We start from the raw sequence: 23,881 nt of genomic DNA on the forward strand, positions 1-23,881 counted from the left end.
CAACAGCTTCTCATAGGAAGGTGACTTCATTGGATTGCTAAACATTACCAGTGAAGAGCAATCAGAGCTTTAAGAAGGTTTAAATCAACAGAATTGTTTTTCAGGGATTTAGAAAGTCATGACAGTGATATGTAATTTTGCTTTCATAGGTAATCAAGTATCTAAAATGTAGAAACATATTGTGTTGGTCATTAAAGCTAAGTGTCACTTTTTTAAAACAGTCAGCCTATGTCCTTTCTAAGATTCCTAAAATAAAACTATCTGATCCGAAAAAAAGCATGACTAATATAGCTTCAATGTCTGTGTAGGCAGAAAAATAGAACTGCATATCACGTTAAAAAATAAATTTATAATATCATGTAACTATTAATCAAAGCCTTTGCTCCTCAAAATCTTAAGCACACATATAAATTTGAGCACATATAGAAGTATTCAAAATATTTGTTGCCTGAGAAATGCAGAACGGTGCACTGGGGTTCCCAATGACAATCAGATCTCTGAAAAATAAAAATATGCAGGTATTTCTCTGCTATCAGTGACAGTTGTTATACTTTCAACCATTTTTTCGTGCTCCCCATCAGATGTTGTCACTATAAAAGCAAGCCCACTGTCAACAGCAAGAAAGTGAAAGAATATAGCAGAGAAGAGACATAAAACAAAAACCTCACAACAAAATGGAATCTGATATGAATTAAATCAATACTGTTATTGAACAGGCTTACACATATTATCTACACACAGAGGATTTGGGCATCTCAGATAGCCCTCCAGCATTTAATCACAAATACTCATTTAGACAAAGACAACTACTTAAATGCAAATGTTTTCAAAACTAGTTGTAGTTTTCAACCTCACATTCTAGCTTCTAAAACTATATCAAGGTTCAACAGAATCTCAACTCTAAGGATTTATTCAAAATAAATAGCTGCCTCATAACACTGCAAACACTGTGGACTGCTCTGAGTTTCTAAAAATACATTAGTAATATTTTTGGTTATTTTCTGATGGGAAAACATAGTAAATTATGATAGTTAAATTTTACAAAAAATCTTTTTAGTTGCACTGTTACATGTTGACCATAACTGCTTTATACTATTAACCATTGTATTTTCAGAAATACTTTGCACACTCAGTAATTGCTTTATAAAGTAATTTTAATTTTCTACATGAATGACAGCCTACTTTTCAAATATTACTTTTAGAACAGTAATGTTCATACGCTCAAGTTTACAGTGCTAAAATCCTGTGACTTTAGGAATCTAAAACTAAAACTTTAAAAACCCATTTAGATTCCGCATTGCATCATAGTGCGTAGGCACGACATGCTACCAAAGCCACGCATCTTTCAACAGCTCTGTAGATTTTATAGTTAACAGTATTTAACAACCACAGAAAATGCTCAAAACTCATAAAGCCTCTTGTTTTCTGAAGATCATATTTATAAAAGTTCTGGTCTAGTCTATGGAGAAGTCAGTAAGACTGGGTTGCTGAAAGTGATGCCCTCAGTTCTCCAAGCTTTTTCTGAAAGCATTCAGATTTGAGCAGAGGAGTAGCCTTTTTGTCAGTTAACTGCAAATGGGTATGGTAGGATCAAGCCCAAAGTTTACAAATTTGTGCCTATGGTCTCCGCTAATTTATATACGCCACAAATATTCTTTTTCTAACATTTTACATTATTAAAGTGGTGATTGAGTATTATTGTATTAGGACATTTACTTCCACAGAAGTAGCTACTTATTTTCCCTTTCTTTTTTTTTTTTTAATTAAAAAATAATAGACAAATTCACAGTGAAATGATGAAATTTAAAAACAAGTGTTCTTGTCAGAAGACAGGAAAAAGAGGGATTTTCCCCCCTCTAAGAAAACAAAGGATTCCTGAAAGTCTTGCACTGATTTATTTTTCCAATTTTGAATACCTTAGGAGTAGCGGAACTGCTACTGGCATGGTAGTATTTCTAACAGTCAATAAATCTAAAATATTATGTGTGAATATTGGAATGAAGCCATTAAGAAGATTACAGCATGCAACGCAGCAGAGGGTCCACATGAAAAAAGGACTGGTAATTCAGGACAACTGTGACCACTGACCTTTGCACAGTCAAGACCACTGGTCAGTCTGACAGAATAATAGAGTTCACATGCATAGAAAGTCATCTAGCCTGTAACTATAATTTAAATGCTTAAGTGAATGAGTTTAAAATGCCTTTAAATCTCAGTTAATTTATTATACAGTTTATTAGACAATGCCATATAATAATGTTTTTTCAAGCTTAAATTTATCATTAAAAAATTCACAATCAGAGCATTTTAATAGGCATACTACTTATACATGAGTAAACTATTAAATACCTGTGCTGTGAGGACATCATCAGGCTTATTGATCAAGAAAATAATTACTCAATTTCCTTTTGGACACAAGAAACAGTTTTAGAAAACGCTTTGAAAATACTGCATTTATTTTGTTAGGCTGTTAACCAACCTGGAATCAATTTCTGAAAGGGATAGTAAGACTAGAGCTTCTTCAGTATTTTCATTTCTTCATCCTATTTTAACACCTTTCAGAGGTAGTCATTATATTTTTTTCATCAGAAATTTTAATACCTTTGTATGTATGCTTATGAGGTTTATTTATGTACGTTAAAATGCTTCACATATGTATCTTTGACATTTGATAATGTTTTAAGTCAACTTACCATTTTGACTCTACACTCCTACATCTTATACTTTTTAACCAAGATGTTAGCAGTTGCACTGCCCCTTATGAACGCAAAAGAACAAACATTTTGTCATTTCATGAAGCAAACATGGATGTTTGTTTCCAGGTTTTCCAACTACAACTGTGTATGTTTTCCATTAAATTGTGTTAATTAAAAGGTGTTTTACAGATTGAAGTAGAGAAAGAAATGGGAATATACAAATAAAGTTTCATTATAAAATCCTCAAATTCTGCAAGTGTATATTGCATAGAACACAGTCTGTTGGGGGGTTTGTTCTGTATTAGATACAGAACGAAACATTTTAAGTCTACCACATAGTCTGTACACTTGGATAACCTTCATTGACATTAATAATAGTAACACGCATATATCCTGGGGGAGAATATACTTCTGAAAGTATGAAGATCTGTATCCCTATTTTCTTCACGTTAGCCTACTCATTTAGAGATCATTTTGATATGCATCTGTAAAAATATAGAAGTCCCTCTCATTGCACAAATACCCATTTTTACTGTTCAAAGGACCTCCAGCTACAACTCCAGTATCTTATGGAAGATGACACCTAATTCTCAATTCTACATCTAGCTATTATTTGACAAGAGGTATATATCTCCACGACATTATAACCTCAACCTTATTCACTGAATGCAAGGTCAGTTAAAATTACTGACACACCAGAAAAATACTCAGTTTTTATTACCTTGTTATACACTTGAACAACACAGTCAAAATTATTGTATATAACTGCATATATGTGTGTATATACATTTTCATACACCAACATAAAATCACAAAATGTCAGAATAGTTGTTATATAGTCTTTTGCATTTCTGAACTATAGTTAATACTGAGTCAAAAGAAACACTGAGCAGATGATTTATAAGAAGTGTAGATTTTAGCATCATTAAAATCAAAGGGAATCAACATTAATATAATCATCAAGAGTTTGACTTCTATTGTACCAAATACATACAAACTACCAACAAAACCAAAAGACGTAGCATGTCACTACAGTGCCTTACTTTAAGACAATTTGTTATCATGATTTATCATTTCAGAAAATGTAACTTTATTTCACATTTTGATGTAAAACTCTTTGTTCTGGCAACCATTTGTGATAGCTTGAGCTTCTATCACTAAACAACCAGAACAGTGGTTTCACAATTATATTCTTTTAGAGCTCTATTGGGAAGAACAAGGTAAATGAATTTTGTGACTATTTAAAATGATATAGAGTATGTTCCCCTATAGGCAATAAGAAGGAAAAAAAAAAGGGGGGGGGGGGGAGGGGAGGAGGGGTGGGACACCCTTTGCAAGATCAAAGTCCAGAAAGAACTGGCACTTAATTTATCATCCTTTACAGACAAAAGACAGTTTTCGTCATTTCAAAAGGATCAGACGTCTTTTATGACAAACTGGGTTTGCAGTTTAATTTACAAATAGAATTCTAAGTAAGCAGTCTTTGCTCTGCCAAAGCAAATGACAAACAGTATAGGTTTTCATTCACGCAGCCCTCAGCAGGATAGAAGAGATTAAAATAAAACTGAAATAATTTAGAGAAAACAAATAAATGTTTCAGAAAGTTGAAGAAGATCAAAGCCTGAATTTTCTGACCCCAACTGTACAAGCATTTCTTATTATATTGACCAGTGCCATCAGATCATTAATTAAAAGGAAAGCGCTGGCAGGTGGCAGGGAAGCAGAAGCCGGTAATTGGCCCCCTTCTTCTTTTTGCCTTCAAAAACTCTCTCGTTCTTTTGCAAGACATGCCACTAGGCAGACAGAAATGCCTACTTTGTAATATAATGATTAAGATGAGATGAAGAGACTCTTGCGTTTAGAGCGGCTATGCCTAATGAATGCAGCTAGCTTTATAATTATGATCCTACTTTTACAATAAGAGATATGATGTTCCATTCAACATCTCCTCAACTGTCAAAAAGGTAAAAATCTCAAATATAGGGGTCTACACTTGGTGCTCTTCACCCCCTTATTCCTTTTATAACAGTTAGCAAAACCAGGCAAAATAACTACTAGTAATTCACGCATTTATATAAGAAAGAAAGAACGAAATATCTGTAAGACTTACCACTTCACCAGGTAGGTTGTTCAGGTCATTAAAAGGGGTTTCTAGAGTGTTTGTGTCAACATTCAGCAAAACCACATCCTCCAGTGATCTATTTTTTACTCTCTTAAGAGGGGAAAAAAATTAGTGGAAAAGCATTTTACTATAGTATCCTCCTGAAGCACATTTATATTATAATGTGCTAGATTACAAAAGATGATATTACAAAAGACAGTAATGGCAAGGCAACATTTTGAGCTTTAGATGTAGGATTTGTAAATTAGATGCCAGATTCAGACTGGCTTTTAAAAACACTTCCTCTTCATCAAACAGTAAGCTTATATTAGTAATCTCTGAAATACAAGCATATATATTCAAGAAATGAACTCTTGAAAAGTAAGATTCACACAAAACTTAATTAAATATATTGGAATTATGCATATCTTATAACAACATTTCATTCCCTCACATTTGTGAAAATCAGATAGCATGTTAATCATATAATCAGATGAAAACCAGAGAAAACTAAGAAAGTATTTGCAGATTTATGTAAGTCCCAGGCATGTGATGTCTACTAGCATTATAGCAGAATGGATGAAACAATCTTTCATCAATGGACTTGACCAGTAGCTAAGAATTAAACAACTTGTTCCTTTCAGGAAAAAATGATCGAACCCTTTTTCTCTATGTTCCTACAATAATACTTAATAGGACAGTCGAGGAAATAATTCCAGAAGGAATTGAGTGACTTCTTTTGCAAAGCAAGCCTTTCTGTTCAATGATTTTCTGATAGAATAAGGAAAAAGATCCTAGTCGAGATATTACAATCAATGTATGCAGGTTATATGAACCTGATTTGAGATAACAGAAGGCTATGCCTGGCATTAAGAAGTATACATGACAGGAGGCTTCAGAAACTAAGTGCTAGTGGCTCAGACGGGGGGAGAACCTACCTCATCAGTTTAACAAATGTGAACTGATCCCTAGAAACTGCTTCAGCAGAAGTGTAAAATCAAATAAAGTTCCCAAATCAATTATCTACTCTGCATGATAATCAGACTACACACATAGGCTTAGTGGTGTCATCAAACAGTCACAGAGAGAGGCAAAGCTACTTATGACCCAGCTATTACTTACCACTCAGGAGAGTTCTATTGTTTTGTTGTATGTCCAAATCTGGAATGGCTACCTCTTGGTTTTTTTGGCAAAAAACCAGTCATTTCTAAATTAGTAGTGCTGAACGTTATGGCATGAATGTTAGACTCAGATTTCCAGAGGGACAGGAACATAAATTATCTGGCAGACTGGAATGATGTTGAATTCTGATTGATGGTGACTCCAAAATAAATTTTAACTGTTCTTATTATTGGGAAAAATCTGTTGCTGAACCACTAAAAAAGGTAGGAAAAAAAACTATCATTGTGCTATTAAATAGACACAGAAACAAATCATGATGTAGAACCCACATCTCTCCATAAAACACTTCAAAAGTAAGATTTCAGAGAGTGACATTTTTTCACTTTGTAAAGTATCTGAAGCTTAAATTTTGTAATTCTGTATGCTAAAAACCAGGGATCATTTCTGAAGCATTTCCATTAAAGTTACCATTTATGGCGCGCACACACACACCCCTCATGCTTATCAGTACACAGAAGTGTTTAGTAAACTTACCTCTATTAAGCTTAAGTGGACACCAATTAGATAAGGCATCGGTGCACTGAATTAAAAAAAGTGGAAGAGATCAAGTTTTAAATACCAACTACCACAACATTTGTGGAACAAAAAAAATACCTAAATGCATACAGTTAACTAGTTAACATTTTCTGTTGAAGCCTGTATTAAATGAACACAGTTGCCACTGAAATTTTTACTACACAGGGATACTTTTTTTTTATTTTAACTCTGCAGTAATGACGACCACAAAATAAAGGACACTGTTCCTAAATAAAGTATGAGCAGGAAGGCATGCCCAGCTCGCTAAGCGGCGTGCCATACCTACTTTCACTAACCAACCATACTGTATGGCAGAGCTAACAGTGCCTGTTTCAAAAGTGTTCTGTCTAGAACTACAGTGGGTTTAAAACGCCTTTCTGGAGAATATGGTACCAGTTAACATCACCACACAGCTACGCAAATATCACTAACGCCAGTTTTGGTTCTGCATTTGCTTTCGAAACCCTTCCTTGGGGGGTGTTTGGAAGCTGCATAATACCCTATTTAACTCAAGATATTAAACTACTCATTTCTAATTCGAATAAGACAAGGAACTATATTGTCAAAATAAAACAAATATCCACACAAAGCCTCTGGAGTGAGACCTCCTGCCGTACAAAAGCAAGAAACTGAATTTGTCAAGCTAATTTATCACAGTTCCCTATGATCTTCTGTTTCTTCCTCTAGTGAATGTATCTGGCAACATCTAACCAAGAATATACTCAGTATCCAGCGCTGAAGGGAAAAAACATTCAACAATCGTCATCACACTTCTGGGTACTGTGAGACTACTAAAACTACTCACTCCAGAGAAGCCAGCAATAGATAGGCTAGTTTAAGCAACTTGGTGGGAAATGAAATACTAGAGCGAAAAAAAAAACCCAGAAATAAAAAATAAACTATGAAAAATAAATGGAAGGTAAGATCACCTACACAAAACTACACAGATAGCTGACATACAGTAATTTCTCCCATTGCATTAATTCAATCACAGCTCTGAGCCACGAGCACCCACTGACTGGCGACTGCCTCACTGAGGCCCGAGGAGGGGCTCCCTGCGTCACTTCACATGGCCCCATCAAACTGGTCCCAGCTCTGGGAGCAAAAGTAGCAATTCTCACCTGCCTGCAGCTGCAGCCAGTTTTAGAAAAATCTGTTCACAGTATGGATTAGCCAATTGCTTTCATGAACAATGTCCCACAGGAGAGGAACAATTAAGAAAAAATAATAATAATTAAAAAAAAAAGCCCTCAAACAAACAAAAGAAAAACCAACAAAAAACCACCAACCAACCACCACCAAAAAAGACGAACAAAACCCAGACTGACTGAGGCCAAAACAAGCTTTCATCATGTTTATACTATGGAAATAAAGGTTTGGCGATACTGCAAACTGTCACGAAGGTTTCTAGGCAATAGGGCTTCCAAAAAGGGAAACGGAGACCCCTGTGATCCCCATGTCTTCAACCAATACCAAAAAATTTTAGTACCTCCTGATGCCTTCATTCAGGCTAAGGCCTTCTGCCTTTGTGGACTAAACACAAATCCCATAGAATCACAAATGGGTGTCGCTCCAGAGCAGACACACCTTTATATTCAGAGCGGAATAAGGCAGCTTTAAAACACTCTAATTTTAAGAACGTTTGATGCTACATAACACATTTAACTAAGCCAATGAGCATGACTGTGACCGACACGTAACCGAGGATTCTTCTGCTGAGTATGCAGCAGAACAGATCCTCAGGTTCATCACATCTGAGTATCTCAGCACTACAAATAACGCAAACTGGAGAAACTAGAGTGGAAACAAGTGCTGTATCATGAATGCATTTTATGCACACTTGTTTCCTTTTACACCGACACTGTTCTAGCAGCTTCACCAGGCTTGCATTGATTTAAAATAGCTGATGATTTGCTCCATTAATAAATCTATCATTAAAAAGGGTAGCGTGTAGCTCTTTTCTACAGAACAAGCAACAGCTACATCATTTCAATTTTGAGAAGTTAACAGAATAAAGGTACAAAGTTAATTAGATAAATATATCTTGGAAATGCATGAAATAAAAATTGTAGGTGTGGAAAGTCAATTTGATCATTTTCAGCAAAGAATGACTTTTATTATTACTAGATTCTGAGGCCTTAACAGCAGAGGTTTGTAATATGTACATGAAATTGCTTACTGTGATACTACTGGGAGCTGCTATATAGTTTCTTTCTTGCTTATATATGTTATTACCACAAATGTTCTTAATCTACAGCACCATTGCCTAAAATAATTACTGTGTTATGCAAAACATGCAAGTTAATTAGAAAATAATTTTCCCATTCTCAAAAAACCAGGCATGCATTTATCCCAATTCTGAAGAGACCAAATCTCATAAAAAGACATGTTGCAATTGTAACTTGAATTTTCTATTTGCATTATATTCTTAACAGAGCATCAGTAGAACAGATGCTTTATCATCCACAGACAAAACTGTCATACATTTTTATATCAGTGCCTTAGTTTGCCAAGAAATTACACAGAAATCTGATGAAGTTAGCCTTCTCCTTTACGAAAGTTAATTTTATTCAACTAGAATCACTATCTCAATGCGTAAACTTGATTTTTCAAAAAGCTTTCTTGAATGCTAGCCACCTATAAGGCTGAGTGCAACAGTATCTTTTTGGCTTACTTAAATGTAGAAAACAATTCTTAAAAAATTTCAAAACCCCCAAGTTTTTTAGTAACTCCGCTGGGTCTTCTTCCTCTACAGCTAGAACGAAAATCACTTTCACTGCCTAATATTTTGCTATCTTTTAGGAAAAGAAACATATTATCTCTTCTCTTTTTGGATGGTTGTTTGAATTCTCACATTGGAGTTCTCATAACAGAATTCAAGGCTGAGATAAGCTACGTGGGGGAAAAAAACATCCTGAAGTAAATAAATCCACAGTATGGTCACACACCGCACCTTGCATGTACTCGTAACCTGGCCAGTCCCCATGGCTCTGCAGTCCACACTGATGCTCAGCACCCGTGGGTTTGGCTACTTTAAGAACATCTGTTACCTTATGCCTAAAACCAGCCTGTATATGAGGTTGCCTGACAGAACCTAGGAGGTTTTTCAAACTAAGGCAAGTGGAAGAACTTAAAATAATTTTTTAATATAGATCTAACTGTTTCACTCAAAGATACATCCTTCTTTTTTCATGCTCACAAAATGTACCAGCTAGGCAGTTTATGTAATTTATCAAATACTAACCCCCACAGAATTATATCATTTATCTTCATGAAGATTTGAAGATATATATAGTCCAACTCATAAAAAAATAATTGTGGATTTCTCTCAAAATATCTTGGATTATAACATGCAAAAAAAAGTTGCAGGATGAGAGCCTATATTTAAGCCAGTAGATTGAAATGTATTTTATCTTTGTTTAAAAACAGCCTTATTCCCAGACAAAGTTATCACACTCATAATCCCCTACTACACATATTTGAGTACCATTTCAGAACACCACTAAGAAAATGAGAGGTCATGGGAGACATCCCAAAGAAGTCCAAGTAAAGCAATGACAAGGTAGTTTCTAGGTATGAAAAAAGGTGGTTTTTATAGAAAGAACTTTGCTCCACCAAAATGCAATCAAAATTAAAAAAAAAAGAAAGAAAATATAAAAAAGAACTAGAAGATTATTTTAACAATTTTAAATTGACATGATCCTCTTGGACTGCAAACTAAGTCTGTCCTAGCATAAACTTTGACCTTACGAATTCATCAAGGTTTTCTAGGTTGATATATTATATACCTGAGAGGAAAACATGTATTTACTGTTAATATGAAAAGCGTAAGGAACGCTCAGTATTCTATGTGCTTTTGTTACACTATTCCAAGCTGTCTCACAAAAGAACCATTCCAACTGGACACGATCAAACAGAGAAATGTAAATGCATGAAAATCTGACTTAAAAGGTCTGAATTATAGTTACTGTAGTAAATTCATCAATTGTGCATTTCCTTTCATGAACATTATGTTTCCATTCAAACATCTCTAAAAAAGGGAAACTTTTTTTCCCCCACTCTATTGTACTACTGTGAAGAAGAAAAAGGGAAATAAATGAGTTTTACAAGTTTAAGAAACTCCATGCTTCTTTTTAATGAGTAAAAAAATTTCTCAGGTCATGCCATAATGACCTAGAATCTCAACCATTATCATTATCACAGGAAGCTGTGTACAGCATCTAGCATTATTATTTCTGGAAACACTATCTGTGCTTAGGAGAGGAAATAAAAAAAACTTCTAGTATTCAGGATGCACTCTGCAGGGTACAGCTTGAATAAAAGTGTTGATCTACCTTCTGAGAACAGCATTTATGGATGATAGAAATTACAAAGGAGAATGAAATTACAAAGCTTCTGGCTAAGCTCAAGTAATACAAAAACTAAACAAATACATCCAAGCTCTACCCCCATCTTGGTGCATTTTATCAAAGCTAGGAGGAAAAACAATTAGGACAGAGTTTCATCAAAAGAAAACTATCATTAAAGATGAAAGGCTTAGCTATAGTTGAAAGTAAAGGGAGGAGTGGGAGAAGAACATTTGATTTCTTTTTAAAAACAATAAATAATACACATGTGAAGTACAGGAACTACCACAGAAAAAGATACACCATGGACAAATATTGTAAACTTGAGGAAAAATTATCAAAAAGACTTAAGGAAACATAATGAGAATTTCTTTGAAAACAAGTTCAATAGACTGGGTGGAGCTCAGTAGAACATCAATATTTATACGTTCCACGGAAAAAAAAACCAAAACATAAAGCTCATCAAACATGCAAGTATAATATACTTCTGTGAAGAAAAACATTGGTAGGCATCTGACTTGGACTTATTTTTTGTATATAATAATTCCTGATCTGTAAAATGGCTTTAAATGGCTTTCATTTTTCCACCACAGATCTATTGGGTCTAGTTAAAGTGAAAGTCTACAGGGATGGACACTCCTGTTTTAGGTGCTTTAATGGAAACGCTCATTTTTATATCTCTGGCACTACTACAAGTAAGAGAAAGTAGGTATCTTCTTAGCCTGAAATCTTGAAACACAAGCATGTAGAAACATCATCCCTTGAAGGGCCAGAAGTGACTCAAAAAATGACTCTTTTCTTGTTCAACTTAAAAATCTGCTGAAACCACGAAGTCTGTCATGTGAACAGAAACACATCGGAGAAGCGGAATTCTTGTAACAAAATTTTTGGAAGTACAAAATGGAGATTTTAAGCTTTTTCGCGAAGGTGCTGGACAGGATCCTGAAGCTGACTGAGTCTAAAATACAAATATTACATGATCGTACAGACCTAAGGGAAACACTGATGCCTACTAACATCTGATTCTGGAAAAACCGATCAGTTCTTCTCTGAATGCTTATATCAGTATCATTTGCCTCAAGTTAAAATAAATACCAAAAAAAAAGAAAACCACAACACAGTCTCATTTAAACTATTGAATGCATTTTCTAACAATAAAGCAAGAACAGTTATTATAAACAGGATTCTAAATGGTGCATCGATATTAATCAGCAGTGTAAATCAAGGTACCAATTCAAACATCATGTAAAGGCATGCTGGAATATCTCTATTCATCACTTCAGCACTGGCTTAAGTGCCTTCATAAACCAGATCATATATATACATATATATATATATAGTCACTAAGTAATTAAGTGTTTTCATCAGTTACTTAGAATTACAAGACAGGTAAGAATCTCAGAAACAGGGATAACAGGTTAGCTGTCTTACCAGCAGTAGTCCAGAAGATGTGGAGGAAGCACTGGGATGTAAATATGTTGCCAATACATTGGGTACAATAATGCAGCTGACGCATGAACACAAGCAGTTAACTAAAAGTAAAAATGCACACACAGAATTGGCAATAAAAAATATGAATAAAAAGAAAATACAAAATCTTAAATTAACCTTTGGACACACAAGAATCTTAACTTCCCCAAAACACATATTATAGCATTTTTTAATTACATTTAATTGCTTAAATGCATCTATGAAGAACTCTGATATACATACACAACATTTGCAAGAAGTCAGGCTAACAAGCCAACTAAAAGTTAGCCCTGCTCAGATATTTCCTTGAAAAAAAGAAAATAAACATGCACTGCTTGTTTATCATGGTCAAACGCAAGTACTACCATGAACAAATGGAACTTGAGTGCACCCCAGCTGCACTGAGCTTCGCTGAGCAGGAAAGACTCAGGGGAGGTTTTTTGGTTCACATTTCTGCTATTTGCAACAACTGGAATTTATCTGAACCTGCGTGAACCCACAGAAGAGCACTAAACTCAGATGCAGGATTAACTCCTGTTTGTGTCACTATCTTGGTTCCAAACGACCTTTAAAAAAAAAAGTCTGAAGTGACTATTCCCTGTGACAGCAAAGCAACTATTACAATTTTCCAAAAGTCCCTCCCCAAAGCAGAGCCTGGCAAATCTGGCACTAGCATCCTCAAAAAATAAACGACTCCTTGACCAAGAAAGGAGACATTAACAACCTGCTGACCATTCAAAATGGACACCCCTGTTTTTCTAAAACAAGCAAACAAACAAAAAAACACATACACACAAAAACCCCACCATCACCACCACCCAAAAGAAAAAAAAATAATCTATGGAATTGATTAGGAATTTGGTCCATTGATTAGGAATTCACTCCTCAAATGAACAAGATAACCTGCAATACCTGAAGAATTCAAATTTGATCTATCAAACACCACTTTGCTATCAGGGAGTCACTCAAATTTATTTATTTTATTATGCAGCCACAGAGTTACAACAGAATGAGAAAACATCAAGACTGTGTCCAAAATCAGGTAGCCTGTATCTAGCACATGAAACACTATAAACCTCATTAAAAAAAAAAAAAGAAAAAAAGAAAAAAAAGAAAAAAAGGAATGTCCCACGTAGAAGATGCCAAGCTTATGGAAAAAAAGAAGACTGTCCTAATGTTTTATATCACAAAAAAATTACTATCTGAGGTTAACTTGATAATAGCACTGTTTATTAGACATGTACTTTTACAGTAACAAAAGGAAGAGCTAAAATTAAAATGTAAATCCTGTCCATACAGCAAGTGGTAAAACATTATGGATGTTACGGGGGGGTGGGGGGGGAACCTCTTTGTGGAACAGATCAGTCAGCAGTTAAAGCTTTCACACCCTGGCTGTCTCAGACATTTAGACTTGTAAATAAAAATTATACTGCATTTTTTTACATGTATTTTTACACTAAAAATGAGAAAAAGTAATCATAAGACAATTGCAGCAGAAATCAGAGACAATTACAATTTGTGCAGCACAGTTTGCTCAGCACTCAGATTAATATAACACGATTAAGTATGGAAAAGAAGCGGGTCTGAAAGCTCCTGAGGGATATCATTAGGGCAAATTGCCAAAGAATGAAACATGAGCCAGTCAGGAGAGTCTGGAAGCTGCAGCAGTACCAAGGGACCTGAATGTTCGACAGTTGGAGCTTCAGTAATGTGTGAACTGCAGGTTAAGGTATCAGGAGACTCTGTTCACTGACACACAGAATGTCACTATTGACCAGCAAACCGCCCGAGCCTGACAGCTACGCTACAGAAAGCCAAGTATATCATAATTCTGCATTTAAACTCTTTGCTTCAGATTAACACCTCCTTTCTTAGCTTTACATCAAACCTCCACAATTACTCTCATTTTAGACGTATAATAATGGCTATTTTAATAATTACTGTGTTGTTACTAAGAATTAATTGATTTGGGGGAAGAAATATATCAGTTTCTTACCCCTCTTCTGCACAGTGGGATTATGAGTTTTATTTCCATGTTGTCTCTCTCTGCAGTTTAGCTAACTACTGATAGCACAGTCAAGCTCAGCATCACGTTCTTTAGTCTTTTATTCAAAATGGATATGGGATTACTAATTAGTATATCCACATACTATTGCAGATAGTATATGAATTTCAAATCGCAACTACCTATATAAAATTAGCATTTCATATATTTCAGTCATAGACTGAAATAAAGCCAAGCATACAGTTATACAGGATATCCCCTGATGTATACAGTTGCCTCCCCCTCATATTAATAGGCATTCTTAAATTATGAATTAGGATGACTACATTATTTGCATGAAGAAATATTTTCCTATCTTATGAGTATGTCTATGTTATATTCTAGTTCTCACTTTAACAGGAAAGTGGATAATTCCTTAAAAACACTTGAAGTTTTATTAACTCTCTTGTTTTACAATCTATATTTTTACGTAGCACTCAGACTGGCATCTATTTTGTATTTTTAATTTAAAAAGCTTACTAAATTGTAGCATTTATAGCAGGAAAGGTAAAGACTTGATTACTTGCACAACAAGGTTGCATTGTACCATTCTTTGCTTTTCTATTTAATAACATCTTAATGTAACAGCTTATTTAAACATTTTCATCTATGCTGCTGCAGTAGGTTTCCAAACATTTTAGTATGGCATGAATATGTTTTACAGTTTCCTGTTGTACACAGCCTGTAATACAAGCAGCTATGGGATTCTGCTGCTCTTCAAACTGTGTGACATTTTAATACTGTGCCAACTCTGACTTTAAGCAAATACTGATAAGATAATTACAGATTTCATACTAAAAAATTGCACACTTTCTGGCAAATTCTCTTTTTTGCCTTTTTTACTGTTTCAACAGTGACTGCATTTCTCAAATGCATTAGCTATTTAAATAAATTTGAAATAGAATGGGGACTACTGCATATCCTGGAATAACGCTGCATGTCTTAAGTAACCAGACAGTTCAAGAGATCTGAAAAGCCTTCAGGGGCCAGGTAGAGCCCAACTGCTCACATCAGAATTCAGAGGTCTATAAAGGCAACACTGTATTTGGGGGGTGTCCAGTAGCATCTGTGCTGGGGAGCAGCCCCCTGGCAGGTACCCTGCGGAACACTGATGGAGGGGATGGATAAGGCAGAGAGCACAGCACAAGCTCCTAGGTGCAGAAATGAGCATCGGTTGCTTGACCAAGTGGTGAGATCTCTTGCACAAAACAATTCTTTACGCTGTTTAGGGGAAAATGCATTTGTATGGAGCCTGTCAGTTGACTGCTATCTATTCCAAAAGGAATTATCAAGATCCACCTTTTTAAAAAAATTAATTTGTAAGAAGACAAGCATCATAGATCAGAAAAATCTTTTTCAAGACAGGCAGTTGTTATCCAAAATTATCTTGAAATCATCTTCAAGGCTGTTTGCAACCTTACCCATTTTGCCAGTGACAACTGGAGATTATATCAACTGTGAACTGTGATGCCCTTTACAGATCAGCTGGTATATGTAAGGTGAAAGCATCTGTCCAACAGACTTTGCTGTATATTTATGTATATATACCCACGTATCATTGCTCAACTCTGCACCCTGCTAAAAAAATCTTAAATTATGGCAGAACAGTACTGTGGAACCAAGTTACTGCAAATCTGACAGTTTGTTACATATTTTGAGCCAAAAAATTTTGTTGAGACATCCTCCTATACACTGCACTGGAAAAGACCTACCAGAGCTGTGTTTCTATCCATAATAAAATGGGCAGATAGCTTTTAAGTAAAGTTTTCACCTGTTGAAACCTGTTTGTCAATATTGAACAGAACTTCTAATATTTCTGTTTCCAACAATTTTGATCTTTTAGACTGGTTTTCTCCAATGAATGCTTTCAATTACAAACAGCACAAGTCAGTTGACCTGAACAAGTTTTAACAAAAAATGTCAGTGTTCAACCCTCTAACAGACAAATTTAATTTTAAATCCCTAGCATTTGCATTGGACAAAGTTTCCTGTCCCATTCTAGCAGTAATTAATTTAATAACATTGCTGAGTACCACTGAAAGTTTCAGTCTGTTTCCAGCCTCTTCTTATAAGACATTGCAGCCAGCATCACCATATAAGCTTTCCCAGCCCTGCAAGGAAAGTATGTGGTGTTTCCTCCAGAGTTTTGTAGTGATTCTGGCACAGTAATTTTATCTTTGTCTCTTGAAAAATAAATAAATAAATAAAAAATGCTGGAACTATATGCCTAGGCATAATATAGTCTCTTTAAATAGTGGGAGACCACATTAAAACATTTGTTAGCAAAACTCATTATTGGGTGATGGTAAAATCCCCATAAGACTGAAATAATGCACAAATTCTAGAGAACAATGTGCTAGTTTCCACCTTATGGCAATAAGCAGCCACTTGGGAAGACAGTTGTTCAAAATCTACACACTACTGAACAGGAACAGTCAGGAAAAGTTTTAGTTCAAGATTTGATCAACGCAGGTTTACCTGCTCCCGGGAACATGAAGAATGCAGCTCCTCCCTATCCCTCACATGGATGCAGTAATTCTGATGTGTATCTGCTACCTTAAAGCTCACTTCTATCAATTAACCTTTCTACTCTGAATTTCAAAGGGATTGGTCCCTTTTTCTTCCCCCCCCCCGATTAAGTTTTTGCTAAAACAGTACAACACATCTAGAGCCATACCACTCTGGCTGAAAGATTTTCCCCAGACTGGCACGTGCTTATTTGATACCTATTATTCCCATAATTTCAGTGAGTAACACTAAAATAATCATTCTGCATCCTGCACAAAACTTACCTGGCAGTTACTTTCAATCTATATAAATTATTTTATTCAAAGCCTTTTCTATAACCAAAGGTAAAGAGAAAGGCAGAGCATAAGTGGCAAGATTTGCACATGCTGTGACACACAAACTAGAAAGGCAGAAACTGATTAGCAGAATCTTGACAGAAATCCAAAAAAACCAAGTTAGACAGAATGCTGAAGTAAAATTAACCTGTGATACCGCACAACCTTTCACAATCTACTGCAAGCAACTGGAGAATGACTGTGATAAAACCATTGCCTGAAAAACCCTCAAACACTGTCAGTCCCTATCAACACCGTGTCCAGATACGGGTAGGGTGTGCTCTCTCCCTCTCCCCTTGCAGTCCCACCGGGCCAAAGAACCGCTTCCCTCCCTCTGCCTTGACCACACACAAGTTGAAAGATGCCAAAGATCCTATTTAGTTATCTCGTCTACTTATTAATACCTATAGCAACAAATCATAGGGCAAGGGTCACTGTTTTACCACAATTCCAGCAGCTACTTCAACACAGACCAACTCTTACTGTTGTTACCCCGATACTCCCAGTTCATGAGAATTACTGTGAAACCACCACCCATTTCCCAAACGGGGAACAGTCAGTCGTACAGGTGAAAGGAAACCTCTCTTCAACATTATTACAACTCCCAAGACTACCAGCTTTGTTGGAGGGGCGTCCATATCTAAACCTTGTTTGTTCAGGAATGAGATCAGGCCCCAAACCCATAAGAGATACTTAACGGTTGCTGAAACCAACCTTCCCATCTGCTTCTTAAATGGGTGGGGGAAGACTGCTAGGGAGCAAAGGAGGGAAGGGAGCCCTTGCTTTCACCAGTTTACAACAGAATGTAAATCTCTTCCCAGCTGTAAAGAATAAACAGTCAAACAAAAACACAAACTGAGTACATTCTGCTGGCATTGGTGAGAAGTGTCAGAAGTCACTGATGAAAAAAAATTACCAACAAAAGAGAACAGAATATACTGTGCAAGCCACGACACCCAAAGCCACTTCTTAAGCATTTCTTTAATTTAGCTCCTGGCTAACCGTTTCTCATCTGCCATCCCTGTAATCTTTAAGGAGAAAAAGAGGGAGGATCTCATACGAGCCATAACACATTTTCCTCCTGTTGGCAAGATGAGACCCCCAGCTCTCCTCTCTCACAGAAGGGAGAAAAGGGAAGGGGAAATTTACTTCCAGTCCACAGACAAAAATTTTAACTTTTTCCATTCGAAAATTAAATGTGAAAAAGAAAACACTAATATAAAAAAAATTATTGTCTCCTGGGTTTGGTGGGGGTTTTTTGTTATTCACTTCCTTTTAGCATTATTTCTGGAGGAAGGAAAGTACATGAATTTGACAGTACTTCAAATACAATATTTTTTAATTTTTTTTTTTTTTTCAACTCTTGATTCACAAAGCTGCATTATGGCATCGTTCTTGTGCGTTAGTTTGGAAGGGAAAAGACTGCAGACACTGCTTGTTCCTTGCCTATGGCTCCAGGAGTACGATGTTTCCCAATAATGGAAGCTGAGCAGAAAATAAAATTGAAGTGGTAGTCGACAGGTCAGCGCTCAATGAGGAATACCACTGGCATACTGTGCCTATACTAAGGACCTACGTGCACTTTTATAGATAAACAGAGAGATCCATATAAGAAAGTAGGTGTGGGTGGCACAGAAAAAGCCATGTAACATGACTCAGTTACTCAATTTTTTCATCCCACAAAAGCTTTTAGTATTTTTCACAGGATGAAAAAGAACCTTCTGGAAGTTAGTCATCAGCTTTTGTCCCTAACATGTTACAGATCAGGTTAACTAACAGGTCTCTTCTGATATTTGTTATAACCTATAATAAACTATGTTCTTTATATGATTTGTTCAATAATTTCTGTTTCCTCCTATATCTTCATTTCATCTCTGTACATTCTTGGTAATTTTGTTCATTTCGACATTCACGTCTTAACTTCTTTACCTCTTCCTCTCTCACAAAAAAACACAGAACACCACAAATGTATACATCTTTTTGTACCTCTTTCTGACCATCTCCTGACTCCCCCTTTCCTCCCTCATTCATTTTATGACCTGTCTCCATGGAAGAAGAGCTACCCTCCCATAAAACAAGGGAGTTCTGCAAATGTTTCTTGCTTCTGAAAGGAGAGTTTCCAGGAAAACAATTTTTATTAACATTTCCTCCCCCAGAGCAACTCCATGGTATGTTCTTCTGCCATACACTAATTAAAAAGCAGCAGGGAACAGCTTCCTTGTGAATAGCTGACAGACAACTTATTTACCGTGCACAAGACTAAAGATAACCACCGACTATGTTATAGTTCATCTCTTCATTGGTGAATTTTAGATGGGGGGTAAGAGAGATCAAGCCTCAGTGGGCACAAAAAAGGGATACTCTTGCCATAATGGCACACCAGAACAGACAGCTGGTATTACACTTGCACACCCTTCAGTAACTCGTCTTCACATCTCACGCTTCACACGACCACCAATTACTTCAGTGGTACTTATTTTAGGGAGTGAGACAGTTCTGATCAAGACAATATGGGTTCTTTCACTTTCAGTTCTCATACAGCCCAACCACAAAGGACTCAGTACTTGAAGGCTTCTCAGATTGCATATGCCCACAGCAGCGCCTGAACTGGCTCTACACAGCATTTTGTTCCATCAGGTTTTACTGAATTGCCAAAGATTATACAGATTGGAAAAATGAAAGAGCTCTCGACCCAGATTATCTTAATCTTGGCTTTGTTCTTTTTCCTGGAAGTGCTAGTAAGTGAAAAATTTAATTTTGAAATGAACTTGTAGATCTGTCTTTCTGTCTACATGCTTTTTTTTACAGTATGGTTTTGGGGTTTTGTTTGTTTGCAGTTTAGGTTTGGGGTTTTTTTTAATAAAACCCCATAATACAGATCTTCATGTTTTACATGGATGGCAGGTAATAGCAATCCACAACTTTTTAGTGTGTGTGTGTGTCCCCTCATTAAAGGAAAAAGGATTTTAATAATTTGCTGACCACAGATTTCAATTTCTTTTCACAAACTTCTCATAGTATTAACCTGTGCTAATGGGAAAACTATTCTAAACTTCTAGACTGGAAGAGCTTTCCAGGTCTGGCTGTATAACCTCTACAACCTAAACACAATAACCTATAATTTCAATGCCCTATTTACATCCCACAGCTTCACTGCTAGAAGTACACTCCCTACAGGTGTCCCAATGGGATCTTAACAGCACCCACAACCAACACCTCTGACCAGTTTATCTTAGACTGCTTACACCTGAACTATTAAAAAAAATATTAAACACCACTCCTCATCGACTCCCAGATCAAATGGTCTAATTGACCTAATATTCCAAAATGAATTCTAATTATGCTTTCAGTAACTCAGTGGGTATCAGCAGAGTATCTGTTCTGCCTGGCAAGTTAATGATAAATTCCCATCCCTTTCTTGCTTTCCAAGAACTAAATTTAGCCCTTGCACATTTCCACCCACTATGTACTACATCACAAGAATTTGAGCTATGAATTAAGTTTTAAATCTCTAATTTTTTGTTATTAGAATAGTATTATTTACAATGGATCTGTCACACACTTCATAAATACATTTTTAAGTTTTGACTGCACTACAGTGCCCAATTAAAATAAATTAGACTCTATAGTTCATTTAATCAGAATTCAGAGCATCACCCCTAGCATAAGGCAATGTGAGGGCATCGCTAGGCTCTATGAGAGCTCCCAGTGCCACTGTTTTCTCCAACATGGAAGGCCAATTGTTCCACTGTCTTGGATCCTTAGTTTGCATCTGGGAAGTAGCCCCGTAAATAGCCAGCTTTGAACTCAGAAAGACAAAAATAGGAAAGAGGAGTTTTCTGTCTTTCCAGGCTCCACGCGAACGTGCACTGTGCTCCAAAACCACATCCCAGCAATCGAGCCTAGTCACAAAGCGCTGCTTGGCAGTTTCTTTAACCATATCCATGAATCTCCAACATGTAAACTGTAGAGAGATTTAAGTGAAGAGAAAGAGACAACCACCACAGTTGTTTTCTGACTCAGCTGACGATACTACTGCCTTGGGGCATATGGATTTTGGAATAAACTCAAGAATCTCGGATTTAGGGTTGAATGCAGGAGGAGCAAAGCGATTCACAAAGACATGTTTAGAGTTAAGGAGTGTTTTGCTTTCTCTAGCAGCTGGTATTATGTTCTCCAAGGAGTCTCTGCATCTTCCCAGTGCCTGAGTAACCATGGATAGTGTCACCACACCTGAACAAGACTAACGACACAAGGAACATGAAGCTACCACTCAGTCCAACTCACTATGGTGACTGAGGGCAACTGCAGAAAGCTCTCTTTGCATTTAAGCAACAGCAGAAGTGATTCCATACATGTGTCTTTGTGTCTAAATGTATAGTCAGTGCTCCTTCATGACAAAAAAAAAACCAACCAAAACTGTATCTTTTATTGACTTATACAGTTGTTTTTATAGGGATCACTAAAGAAACCTACAGCCAGTGCAAAGCAGAACTTTGTAACCACCGTGCTCTGAGACACATCAGACTTGTATTACCTGAAACAAATACTGGTCAAAATGGAGATAACGTCTAGACATTTGCTTTAAAAGTGTAGCATCCTTTCCACCTGCCAGCGTAGGCCGCAGAAGATACACTCTAGTTAGCATATTACTGACAGGATGATGAGAAAGCTCCTGTCAGACACTGGCCAGCCGGGTGTTTGAGACAAAATGCACAGCCCCAGCTGACTAGTTAGGGAAAGACTGGTGAGGTACAATTACAGAGGCATATGACAAGCTTTCATGCTTGAGTGACTTGAGAACCGATGACATGGCTTTAAACAGCAATCCTTCCTACCTCCGGTCACAAAACAGCAATAAGTCAACTGATGCGCTGTTGTAAAATCATGATTTATTCCTTTGCTTTGAATACATGAGAGTGTGGTATGATGTTCTGGTAGACTACCACAGCAGGTGCACTCGGGGCTGAAACATCTAGGGCCTGCCTCCAGCATGCATAAAATCAATGCTGTAGTTCAGTCTTCCTGGAAGAGCCATCCCCAGCAGCTTAATAATTTATAGAAAGACTGAATTACAAAATTATTTGTACTGAAGCTCATACAGCTCCACGCAGCTCTATTCTAATAAGAATACATGCAGATGCGGTGACATGTGAGAAAACGGTGCTTATGCAAGAACATGCAGCATGACATTTAGGAAAGGTCTTCCTTTTACAGCTACAAGTGAAACAACTAACAGCCAGCTCCATGAATAGATAAATTCCTTTGTTTCACTCACCCTTCCATTTAACCCAAAACCATATAATTTGTTTCTGTTTCAGTTTCCTGTTCAAAAGCCAGAAATGGTAATTTTTGCTACAAACAGATCTTACAGAGCATAATCCTCAGGCTAGCTGAATCCAGCTCACTCTAACACTAAGCCTGAAGCAAGCTGTGAGGTCGGTGATAATCACATTATTAAGTGGTTGGAAAGTCAAGCTAATAAAAGAATCAACAGTTAGGGCAAATAATGACCCAGAAGCTATGACAGAAAGGAGTGGTGGGAAGTTTCCACTTATATCTTGGTAGTAATTGGTAGGGCAAGTAGACAAAGGTCTCCACCAAAGGAGTTTTTAAAAGGGGTAAAACCACCAAAAATCAATTAAAAGAAAAATGCACTGAATACATAACAATTGAAAAAATCAGAAGATGCCTGTAAAACAAAGCCTGCTTGGCTGAAATAAAATATAAACTGACTACTGAAACATACCCTCAGGATAAAATGGTACTTATCTCTCTTTTTAATAAAAAAAAAAAGAAAAAAGAAAAAAAACACCACTACTCAAAAGCTTAAATGAGGCAACCTTCTTTTCTCTGCCTTTTTTTTCTTCCAGAGTAAACCTTCTTTTTAAATATACCATCATTTTTCCCTCCTTTATCTATAACAGGACTGATCCTTTACTTGAGTATAAAAAAAGCATGAAATTATAGGGCAGAAATGTTAGACAAAGAATTCCTGTACATAAGTGCAGTTTTCCATTCCTGGCCTCCCACAAGAAGGGCAAGGAGAAAGTGAGCCAAGGTCTTGAATCCTGCCTTTTGTTATCAGTCACTACCCTGAGATAGTGAACTGAAACAGAGCTGATAACTCTAAGGTGACATCACAACCCAGTCCTCATGAACTGACATAAATACTTGATATTCAGTTAACCCCAAAGATAAGGCACAACTCCCTTAACAGAGAGAGTTGTACTTGATAGCACTATTTTTGAAAAAAATAATCTTTCAAGTATCAAGGTGTAATTTAGGAATATTAAAACACGACCTTTGCAACACAAAGCACCAGTCTGCTGTGTTTTGTAAACAATAGTAAAACAGCACAAAGCTAGCAACTGTCAATGTCCAAATACACTTCATTTACTTACTTCACAGTTTTACTTGTTTCATAGTAAGCAATCCAACATCTTAAAGAAGAAATACCTTATGCCAAAACCTCATTTAATCATTCTTGGCAATTCAGTTAAATTCTTAGAGGAGATGCTGAGAAGTGTTTAATTTACTTTCTAAACTGTATTACTCCATAAAGAAGCAAGCCTCACATCAGTCCTTTCTGTTTATGAAAGAGATTAGCAGGTAGCAGATCTCACTGTAGTTCCTGATAAGCCAGGCCTATTTTTCTGTTTTATCAGAACTCACTAGTGCAA

The 23,881-nt window shown here is 36.4% G+C and overlaps 1 protein-coding gene across 3 annotated transcripts in view; it reads right to left on the reverse strand.

The window, feature by feature from the left end:
- Window positions 1-23,881, reverse strand: part of DENND1B (DENN domain containing 1B) — a 167,134-nt gene that overhangs the window by 50,446 nt on the left and 92,807 nt on the right. For all 3 annotated transcript variants that reach the window (XM_037403964.1, XM_037403963.1, XM_037403962.1), the window contains 3 exons: window positions 12,273-12,373; window positions 6,454-6,499; window positions 4,807-4,908 (listed from right to left, as the gene is read on the reverse strand). In XM_037403964.1, coding sequence (XP_037259861.1) covers window positions 4,807-4,908; window positions 6,454-6,499; window positions 12,273-12,373 — 249 coding nt within the window. The remainder of the gene's footprint in view (window positions 1-4,806; window positions 4,909-6,453; window positions 6,500-12,272; window positions 12,374-23,881) is intronic.

The sequence above is a fragment of the Falco rusticolus genome, chromosome 11, assembly GCF_015220075.1.
Source record: "Falco rusticolus isolate bFalRus1 chromosome 11, bFalRus1.pri, whole genome shotgun sequence".
Taxonomy (NCBI): domain Eukaryota; kingdom Metazoa; phylum Chordata; class Aves; order Falconiformes; family Falconidae; genus Falco; species Falco rusticolus.